This window comes from Symsagittifera roscoffensis, chromosome 10 (assembly GCF_963678635.1).
Source record: "Symsagittifera roscoffensis chromosome 10, txSymRosc1.1, whole genome shotgun sequence".
Classification (NCBI taxonomy): Eukaryota; Metazoa; Xenacoelomorpha; order Acoela; family Convolutidae; genus Symsagittifera; species Symsagittifera roscoffensis.
In genome coordinates this window covers 30,043,072-30,054,414 of record NC_087071.1, presented here as the reverse complement: position 1 = coordinate 30,054,414, position 11,343 = coordinate 30,043,072, and the positions used below count along the sequence as shown (strand labels likewise).

The 11,343-nt window shown below is 37.3% G+C and overlaps 1 protein-coding gene across 1 annotated transcript; it reads right to left on the bottom strand.

Annotated features, from left to right (window-relative positions):
• Positions 1-402: 402 nt before the first annotated feature.
• LOC134855627 (uncharacterized) lies at positions 403-10,831 on the bottom strand. The gene is made up of 5 exons (XM_063872176.1): positions 10,252-10,831; positions 9,858-9,980; positions 4,121-5,248; positions 3,634-3,830; positions 403-1,447 (listed from the first exon to the last, which is right to left on the bottom strand). Exons 1-5 carry the CDS (start codon positions 10,826-10,828, stop codon positions 1,214-1,216), a joined length of 2,259 nt encoding a protein of 752 aa, XP_063728246.1. The 5' UTR covers positions 10,829-10,831; the 3' UTR covers positions 403-1,213.
• Between the last annotated feature and the right edge of the window lie 512 nt (positions 10,832-11,343).

Below are 11,343 nucleotides of genomic sequence, written 5' to 3'. Positions count from 1 at the left end.
TTTCCCCCTACCGCAAAAGGAGGTTCGCTACTAGGTACAAAATTCACAAATGCTTAACCGTTGAACTAGTTCATTATAGGGTTGGCAATACGTTACTAGGCACCATAGAGGGCAAATGGTGAAAGAGATCCCTTCTTTCTTTAGAATTCTAAGGCAAACACAAGTATTCACTTATGCAGTTAAGATGGCTCACGTAGTTGAGATGAGATTTAACCAGCCGAAGTGTAAGTCTTTCAGTGAACCCCCTTACCATCCACTTTCAGTGAATCCCCTCTTTGTTTTCTTAACAGGTTTCTTTTCGTGTTTATGGTTTTATGATTTAAATTGATCCATTGGAATGAAGCCTTAAAATTGAAAAACTCCTAATTCAAACTTGATACTGCGAAAATCCTAAATATTGGAAACTCCTAATGAGAATCACTCCCATATGGTATCTTCCTCTTCTAGTTTTAATAAGGAGAGCTGCTTAGGTCTTTTGATAGTTTTGCTAGTTGAAACCTCATCCAAACCTCAAAACAAACTACAGTTGCTATTCAGACGCCGTTGTCAGTCTGTGAGCGCTGGCAGACGGAAACACATCCGAATATCACAGTAGCCGCCGCAGAAAAGACAATTTGATATAGAAAAGAGCTGTCAGCTAACAACTAGCTAACAGTGATAAAAATCTGCAACCAATTCTGAGAAACACTAAAAAACTCACGCCCACATACTGAAAAATAATTGTGAAACATAAAAAAAAACATTGAAAAATAAGTCACTTAAAATTTTCTTGCAAAAGTATTGCATCAGAGTTGTTTTGTGTTGTTCTCAGGATTATTTGCAAACAAGATGGCGCTTTCGTCTATAAACAATTGAAATTTGAATCAATTAAAATGGTTCAATAGTTAGCAATTTAAAATTCAGTTGGGCAGGTCGGTGACTTGTTTCCAGGAATAGTTTGAATTTTTTCATTTGCTGAACAAGTTCTTGATTACATTATCCACTCACGGGTCTCTTCAACTATCCCACCTCTCGGCACAAGTGAGGAGATTCGTTACTAGGAACAAATTTCACTATGCTTAACCGACGAATTTTTTCATGAAAGGGGTGAGAATTCGTTAGTAGATACCAAAGGGAGGGAAATAGTTGAAGAGATCCTCAGTTACTCCTATAAGATTTGCCCTTATTTTTTTTTAACTAATGAACCATTTCACATTATTTTTATCTTCTGGTCTCAGTTGAACAGGAACAGTTTTCCCATCTGGGCAGCGACCAGAGCTGTCAAGATGGGAACGAAGGGGATCCAGATGCGTGGACTGGCGCTGAACTTTTCCTTCTTGAACTCATTCAGGAGACCAGTCTGGGATCCCGGGATCTCCTTGTCCCGGAGGCTCTGGTAGTCGGAGGCAAACTGCTCGCGTCCGCTCCTGTGCACGTCCATAGTACATTGCCAGTCCTCCGCACACGTCTCAAACAAATATTAACTATTTTCATCATTTTAATTTTCAATCTTACCTTTTCAACTTGTACAACAAATCCTAGTATTATCTAATCACGTCATCTTCAAAGTGAACACCTTTGCTGTTTTTAAGCATTTTATATCTATGACTGATAAATGATTGATACATCAGACATTGATTGGTTGACTTAGAACTGCGATTAAAATTTTTTGCCCAGTTTAAATTATTAGATGAATCGCTCGGAAGATTACCTGTTCTTGCTACCACAATTGATGCATGCGCCTAGCCACCGGTAAATACATTTTGATTTTGCTCAGCTTTTTTTTTTCAAATTGCCAACTTCGAACTGACTTTTCGCTTTTCTAATTAATTAAATTCTCATCTGGTCGCTCTATTGTAACCAAAAATGTTCAATGGTTGGTGATACCGGTGAAACAAAAAATGTTCGGTCAAACGCCTTTTTCAATACTAATTAAATTCTCATCTGGTAGCTCTATTGTAACCAAAAATGTTCGGCCAATACGTCTTTTTCACGACAAATTGCCATCTCAGTCTCTTCATTCAATTGAAACAAAAGATGGTCGGTCAAACGCCTTTTTCAATACTTATTACATTACATTCTGATCTAGTCGTTCTATAGCAAACAAAAATGATCAGTCAATGTGTCTTTTTCACGACTAATTACTATCTCAGTTCAATTGATACAAAAGATGCTCGGTCAAAACGCCTTTTTCAATACTAATTAAATTCTCATCTGGTCGCTCTATTGTAACCAAAAATGTTCGGCCAATACGTCTTTTTCACCTCAAATTGCCATCTCAGTCTCTTCATTCAATTGATACAAAATATTTTGGTCGGTCAAAACGCCTTTTTCAATGCTAATTAAATTCTCATCTGGTCGCTCTGTAACCAAAATGTTGTAACGAAAAATGTTCGGCCAATACGTCTTTTTACGACAAATTGCCATCTCAGTCTCTTCATTCAATTGATACAAAAGATTTTGTTCGGTCAAAACGCCTTTTTCAATGCTAATTAAATTCTCATCTGGTCGCTCTGTTGTTACCAAACACGTTCGGTCAAATCAATCTGCTCATCTTGGAAAGAGATGAAAAAATCATTCAAAGCCAATCTGCACATAAATGAAACAACCAAAATAAACTCCAAAACGCAATAAAATATGAAAATAGGCCAGCAATAAGGGAAAAAATATTACGAAACAAACAAACACTTAGGAAACAAACATAGAGTTGCAAGCTAGCAGACAAAAATGAAACAAAAGCCACTCAATCGAAGGCGAAATACATGAAAAAACGCCAAAAAAAACACAATTCAAAAATTATAATATTATGTTTCCCTTAAAACAACGCACAATTGATAATGACTAAACAACTGGATGAGGATAGCAAGAGACTATAAAAAATAATTTTATTAAAGCGTAAATTCGACACAATAGGACTAGTACGGGAAACACAAAATGCATACATCTACTGAACTTCACATTTACAAAATTTTTGAAACACTAACTAAAATAATCTAAAAAAAATTGCCCAGTAGATACTTTACGCAACGTTGTAACTGATGAAGACCGGAGTAAATCATCAAAAAAGAAGAAAATCGAAAAATTTAACGACTGGTGCAAATTTTAAAACAAATAAAATAAGATTAAGATTAAGAAAAATGCTCAGTTGTATCTTCAACTATGGAATAAATTGTAATGAGTTTAACCAGAAAATGTCCAAGACAGCCAAAAACAGAAAAACCACCTTTTCTCAGATAACTTCATTTTGAACAATGAAGATCTATTGAACATAACATACACCTACAAAAATTAAAATAACATCTCAACAAGTTATTTTTAAAATTTCCTCTTTTTTTCTTTTTTTAGACAGCTCGTACTTGTTTGAGTTTTTGCATTCTGATCGATACCGGTGAAAATCGAAGTTAGGTTATTAAGAAAACAATTTAATTTTTTCCGCTCAGAGAAGACTAAAAACGGACCAGAAGGTCTCATGACAATCTCTCAGGCTTATGTTTAATGGTTGTAAATGCGCTTTTATAACAAGCACCACTGATATACTAGCCTGAAAACAATTTATTATGATTAATTAATCAATTAAGCCGATAAAACATAAGCCTAAACCATTAAGCGGAAAATTTTTCGCTCTTCAATCATCTGTTTTGGATTGCATGTCACCTGTGAGTACATGTCGTAGACTTGCTGGGACTCGGTGTAGTTAAACTGTATGGGGGCATCTGTCATGTCAGCCTTCACCATACCACTCAGGAAGGTCCCGAACAGCCAATCATCCTGCTCAATCACTCTCCAGGACTCAGCAAAGAAATCATAGATGTACTCGGGGTCCGATAGCGATGAAATTGGCGCTTCCGACACTTTAAAAAACAAGAAAAATCACTGCAATAAAACAAGCACCGAAATTTCCGACCACCTTTTAACTTACACTAAATTGACACTAAAAAATTCAAAGTGCTATAAATATTTGATTTTTTTTTGCGCTGGATTGAAATAAACAGCATTTTGACGAAGTGCACGCTTGTCAACCCGGCAAACTATCGCGCGTTTTACTGGCATTAAACGTATTGTGTAATCATCGCGCGTTTTATTGGCATTAAACGTATTGTGATGAAATTAGTAGTGACAGTTATTACTACATTAATCTTACTTCTAGGAGACTTAGGAAGGAAGTCATTTGAAGCGATTCCGTCCCATGTTCCAACGAGTCCTCTGGTGTGTCCGCGGAAAGAGTCGGGAAGAGTCAAGAAGACGTTGAAGTAGTTGTGGATTACTTGTAAATTAACAATGAGATTGATGCCTGGAATCACAATTTGCACATGACAACCGCCTTCTCTCTGTTTGATGGTCATTCCACTAAAGTAGAGGTCAAAAGGGTCATCAGGTCCCATTGACATAAGGTCAGTGAGCAACATATAATAGTCATCGTTGATGTAGATGAAGTTACGGATTCTGTTTCCTTTGCCTTCCGGTACGAGAGATGGTCGCATGATCTCTATTTTGTGGTTAGCGTATTGAATAGCCAATCCGGATACCACAGTTAGGTGTCCGATAGCCCGGGTGCTGAGTTGGATCATGGTCGGTTGTTCCATGTCGGGGGTCTCAAGCAATGTGAACACTCCTAATCCCAGCAATTTGAATTCCAAACCTTCAGCAGTCGTGAAGTGGCCTCCAAATTTGATAGGCACCGTCAAACTTCCAGAGTAGTCTCCAATCGTTGTAGGCCTGTTGGAGTGGAACAGAGGACAGCGCATAGTGTCTGCGCAGCACACCTCGTATGGTTCCAGCTCATTCCTGTAGAAATGGTGCATATTAGCCGCTGTTGCTTCGTTCAGACTCATTCGCCCAGCTCCCTGATGCGGGTCGGTCATCAGAGTTCCATCCGGGTCATAGCAACACTGGTTGGACACGTGGAGGGTGTTTCTGGTACGGTTGTCGTAACACTCTACAGCCGGTGATCGAATGCAGAACAAAGCTGCTGGGTTGTAATCACATGCTTTTTCATCGCACATTGACAGGACATGGGAGGATTGCGACACGGATGTGTTTTCCTTGTTGCAACAGGGGTCGTAGTACCACCCATGGGGGCCTCTCGCTACTTCCTCATGCGCCCAGAAAGCGTCGTTTCTGATTGGATACGGGGATCCAGAGTTCGCGGGGCATGCAAAATTCTCCTCCAATTCCGCGGAGCATTCAGATAGATCCTTATCCAGCTGATCGTGAAGCCAGTCCACACAGTCTGTAGTTCCTTTCTTGGCGAGAATACTTACGAAAGTACCTTACAAAACAAGGGTAAACAGTTTTTTGCAAGTAGCACCAAAATTCCGACCGCATAAAAAAACTGTCGTGGCAATTTTTCTCCGTGGCATGATAAGAACATCTGAACGAAGCCTAGAACTTAGGCATATTCGATGCTTATATTAAATTGGGCGTACTAGCGCATGCTTGCACCTACAGGGCTTCAAAAACATCACTGAACTTAAAAAGAGTTTCCTAAAACATGTACTAAAACAGCGATATTCAATGCATTTGTGAAAATAAACTTGGGTCATCTATCAGGGGTTTCTATTTCATAAAGCACGCAATATCTCAAAAACGAAAAAGATTTCCACAGTAAAAGTTTGAGGCAAGATTCTTAACATGTAAGTATCCCCTGAAACCCCGGGTTGAGAATTTCAAGATCGGTTTGCTTTTATTTTTGAAGTTTTTTTTGAAAATTGAAAAAAAAGCCACATCTCGGAAACCACAAGGACTTGAGTATTCATAATTAGAGGGCAGATTTGCAAGCCTTGAGTGTACCCTGACAGCACACCACCATAATGTTGAGAATTCCAATTTCCGTTATTTTTTATATTTAAGTTTTTGAAGAAAAAGAAACGAAATCATATAGAACGCCATTTCACGAAAACCGAAAGGATTTGAGCAGTCATATTTGGACACCAGCTGTGCAACCGCTGACTTTACCCTGAGAGCAGGCCAAAATAGGGTTGAGAATTTCAGATTCTGGTAGTTTTCACAAAAAAAAACAATATAACGCCATATCTCGAAAACCAAAATTATTTCAGCAGTTATCTTTGGAGGCCAGATTTGAAAAAATTGATTGTATCCTGATACCACCACACCATGGGGTTGACAATTTCGAATTTTCAGAGAGTTCTTTGAAAATAACTTTTTTAAAAATGAAATCACAAAACACCCCACACCTCTCAAACCAAAAAAGATTTCAGCTGTCATATTTAGAGGGAAAGTTTGCAGCACCTGAGTATACCCTAAACACCCCACCAAAGGGTTCAGAACCAGGGAGCGCAAAAAAGTCAAAACATTTTTTTACTTTTCAGCGAATTTCGGCAAGGAAAAAAACGTAACTTCGGAAACTACATAATTGCCTTAGTGTTAACGCAGAGAGTATTTAAAACGTCGTATTTCTGAGAAATGCACATTCTTATCAAAGAAATATCCATCAACTTTTATATGCATCACGTTATAGGCCTTTCTCAGAAAAAAATACGCAGCCTATTTTAACCAGCTCTACCGTATACATTTCCAACAACAGTTATATCATTCAAAGTCAAAAGATTTTTCAGTCTGCTAAAGCGAAAACTAGATGACTGTCAAAATATTTTGAAGGAAAATGTGCAAAAATAATTGTTCATGTTTTTATAATACCGAAATTGAAGCTTTCAATACTTAAAAAAATATTTAAGGCCCAAAATTTACTTTTTTCCGCTCCCTGTTGAGAACTTCAAGTTTCCTTAATTTTTTTATATGTAAATTTTTTGAAAAATAATAAAAAACGCCAAATCTTGAAAACCAAAAAATTATGAGCAGTCATAATTGAACTGCAAGTTTGTAACCCCTGAGTTATATAGGGTTGAAAATTTCCAGTTCGATTAGTTTTTACGTTTTTTGAAAAAAAAAAGATAGTAAGAATGGCCACATCTCGAAAAGCAAAAAGATTTGAGAAGTCATCTTTGAAGAGCAGATTTACAACCCCTGATGTTATCCCTGAGTTATGACAGCAAGCCACCATAGGGTTGAGACTTTCAAAATCTGTTAATTTTTCTATCAAAGGTTTTTTGAAAAAGAAACGAAATCATAAACAACGCCATATCACGGAAACCGAAAGGATTTGAGTAGTCATATTTGGAAACCAGCTGTGCAACCACTGACTTTACTCTCAGGGCGGGCCAAAACAGTGTTGCAAATTTTGAATTTTCAGAGTGTTCTTTTATAATAGGTTTCTGAAAAAATTGAAATCACAAAACACCCCAAACCTTGTAAACCAAAAAGATTTGAGCAGTCATTTTTAGAGGGAAAATTTGCAACACCTGAGTATACCCTAAAAACCCAACCAAAAGATTGAAAACCAGGGAGCGGAAAAAGGTAAATACTTTTTTTTTAGTTTTCAGTGCATTTTGAAGTAAAAAAAGGTAAGTTCGGAAACTACATACTTGATTTAGTTTTAACGCCGAGCGTATTTAAAATGTCGTATTGCTGAGAAATGCCTATTCTAATCAAAGAAATATCTATCTACTTGAAAACGCCATGTCTTGAAAACCAAAAAGATATGAGCAGTTATCCTTAGACTCCAAATTTGCAACCCCTTAGTTATATAAGATTGAAAATTTTCAATTCGTTTAGTTTTTATACACGTTTCTTGAAAAAAAAAATGATAGTTAAAATGGCCACATTTCGAAAACCAAAAAGAATTGAGAAGTCATCTTTGAAGAGCAGATTTTCAACCCCTGAGGTTAACCCTGAGGTATGACAGCAAACCACCATAGGTTGAGAATTTCAAAATCTGTTAACTTTTATATCTAAGTTTTTGAAAAAAAAGTGACAAAATCATAAAGAACGCCGTATCTCATACAAGCCGTCAAAGTTGGAGGCCAAAAATGCAACTCCTGAGCGTAACCTGTTAGCAGCCCATCATATGAAAAAAATTTCGAGTTTTTTAAAAGGTAAAATAAAAAACTGAAGGAATTTGAGCAGTATTATTTGGAGGCCAGTTTTGCCACCCCTGAGTTTACCCTGGTAGCACACACCAAAGGGTAGAGAAAATCGATTTTTCAAACACGCCCTGAAATGCAAAGCTTCAAGAGTTTGCAATGTGGAATAAGGAGCAAATTGTAGTTAAATCATTCACGCTTCAACAGATGTATAGTTAAAACAGTAGATGACCTTGGCAACTCGAACGTTGATTCTAAACAAAAACCATTAAACGCTGTGAGAAAACGTCATTTTACTCAAAATGTCGAGATAGTGACTTCTTAAACATGTGTCAAGTGAAACCCCAATTAAAAACACAGGTGAAGCTGCGCTTCGCAAAACAAGCAAGAAAAATGCAAAAAACAAGAAATCTCAACAGACAAAACAAAGTGAAATGAGTAAAAAAAACTTAAATAGACCTTGAAAAAAATTGGTTGAGATTGGAAATATCAAATTCTCACATCTTCTCCACAACCGCTTGTACTAACACTAGCCACCAATAAATCAGCTACATTTTCTATCAAATTGTCAATGTTATGCAGCAAAAATTCGACCAAAAAAACTATCAAAATGCTCCGGATTTGAATATCCAACCTATTGATTAAAAGTATCACATCCTCGCATCTGTGCCACGGTCAGTTAAAGCAAACTAGTGGTCCAATTAATGTTGGATCTACCTGCTCTCATTTTAAAATCATATATTTTACTGATAAGGAAGCCTAGAGCTTCTCTGCTTAAGTAGCAGATTGACCACTTGTTACAGGAGATAACTTCTATTCGTTTTTTAAATTGAAATCTTTATCTCAGATTTTGCTGGGCACATTTCGAAAAAAAATTGCAAAAAATTCCGAAAACCGATTTAAAAGACGACTCTTTCTAAACCAATAACTTTTCTCTAATATAGCATAGGAAGGCTATACTATATTCAACTTCCTCAGCTTTCAACACCCTGGTTTAGAGATTGAAGATTTTTGCACCCTGATTTTTAGATTGAACCCTTAATATCAGATTTAGCCAAGAGTTTTGGAGAGAAAGGACAAAATTTCTATAAAAAAAACAGGGTAAAACAGATTACGTAGGAAAAATAAATCGAAGCAACATGTTAGTTTTAAGGAACTATCAACTTTAGAATCAGAATAGTTTTGAAAAAAAAGGAATAACTTTCCAAAAACGGGCTAAATTTCAAAACGGAACATTTTCGGAAGCCATGTTTTTTTCAAAACGCAATGCATGGCCGTTGGCGCAAGTAAAATTAGCATAACGGTTTTTTCTTTCTGAAGCCATATTTTTTTCAAAACGCAATGCGTGGCCGTTTGCGCAAGTAAAAAAAAACCGATCTGGCAGGGTTTCAAAAATTAACCAAAATGTAAACAACGAGCTTGTTTGAGGCCATAACTTTTTTCTACCGAAATTAAGGAATAGCCGTTTAAAGAAGGGAGATCCCCATAAATTATTGTTCAGATTGAAACCTTCATCTCAGCATTGTGCATTCAATCTTTGAGAAAATGAAAAAATTCAAAAAGGCCAAAACACCTCTACTGAAATTTTTGAATGCTGTAGAACGTGAGGTAAAATTAACAGAGACTAGCAAAAAAAATGCAGGCACCTAGAAAAGCAGCCGGTTTTTCTATTGGTACTATTTTTTTTGAAAATTGATACAGTAGTAGTTTTTGAGAAAAATTGAAATTTTTGAGAAAAAGGCAAAAATTTTTCAAAGCGTAGCAAAAAAAAAACGAAAAAGAACAAATCTCATACGCTTTCATAATACATCTTTTTTTCAAACAGGACCTAATAGTACCAAAAAAAAGAGCAGCATTAAATTGTTCATGCTTAAATATGATTAAATTGAAATCTAAGCACTAAATGAGCTTTTTTATTTGCGACTTAGGTTATCTCACCTTGGTACGACTTGAGTTGGAAGCGGACGAGGTGGTTGCTGCCGAAAGTGTAGTGGATAGTGGTGTTGCCACTCTCCAAGTCAATCTCTTCCTCGAACACCTCCTCGTAGCCCTGGCCAGTTCCTGAAGCAAAACAAAGACTTAAAGTTTCATAGCCCTTTAATACATCAACGACCCCCCTTTCTGTATCAAGAAGCAGCTTTCAGAGCATTTGATAGTTTAAATGCACCGGGGAATCACGTCACAAAAGGACGTAGAACGCGACTTGTTGAAGTGTCATCTTTCTCACTCGAGACAGACAACTTTGATGAGTTTAAAAGAGGCAGTGGTTGCTTGTGACACTCAGTCTTGCTGGTCAAACTTCTGTCAAATTAGTGGCTCATGCGATACGTACCGTTATATGTGTACTCTGTGATCAGGATAGGAGTGGTCTCGTTTATGGTTGCAAGAGGCCACGACACCTGGACACTGTCTGAAGCCGTGGGTGTGATGTTCAACTGTCCATCTATGTCCACTGGAGTGAAGGAGAGAGTAGCGTCAATCTTCTGCTCCCATCCATCCACGCTCAAAACCATGCCCACAACCTCCTCCGCACCCCAAAAATCGGGAAGCTCTACTTCCAATCTAGCGTCCCCTCTCTGATAATCAATGTCTGAATCTGGAATCGTTTTGTTGAATGAACTTCCAATCAATTTCACTACCAATTCAGAAGCAAAGCTGGACGAATAATCAAGGATGCCTGTGCACTCGAGATGAAAAAACTGAAACTTGAAACTGAACTTATCATATTTGTCCATGGGGGCAAATGAGGGCTTGGCGTAGGCTCCCCCGCACAACTTGACGACTTTGTAGGGCAACCTGACAAATGGTCCTTCAGTTCCTTGATTTATTTCATAGATCCACAGACCATCTACTCCCACGTTGCTCTTTACTTCTACCATCACAGCTTCCACGTAGTCGTCAAACGGCATTGATGCATCTAGGAAGCAAAACAGAAGCATTAGCTGAATATTTCTGAGGCATATAGGTTTTCCATACACAAAGTAAAGGTGTTCAAGTATATACATTTGAAACGAATAAATCATTCCGCATTGAAAATTAAACATTGCTTATATAAAGTGACCGACTTCGACAAGATATTATTGTTGATCTACTCTACCACGCGCCCATTTAATTAGTAGTTTTGAAATTTTCAGCATGAAAAAATTTCACTCATTTCAATAACCACTGGATGATGCTTCTAACAAGAGCCAAAAAATCATCAGTGAAAAACTTCTGAATTTCGAACTTTTCCAAAAGTTCGCCGAGATTTCATTGCCCAGATGGAATTTCCTCAATTTAACAAAAGAAAGATTCTCACCAAAGAAAGATTCTTACCATAGGTAGCAGAAGAGAAACTGAACGAAAGTTCAAAATCAGCCTCGAGTGTTTGCATGACAGCATATTGGGTCATAGTGTAGCACTCGTTGTCCCGAACATCGGTCGT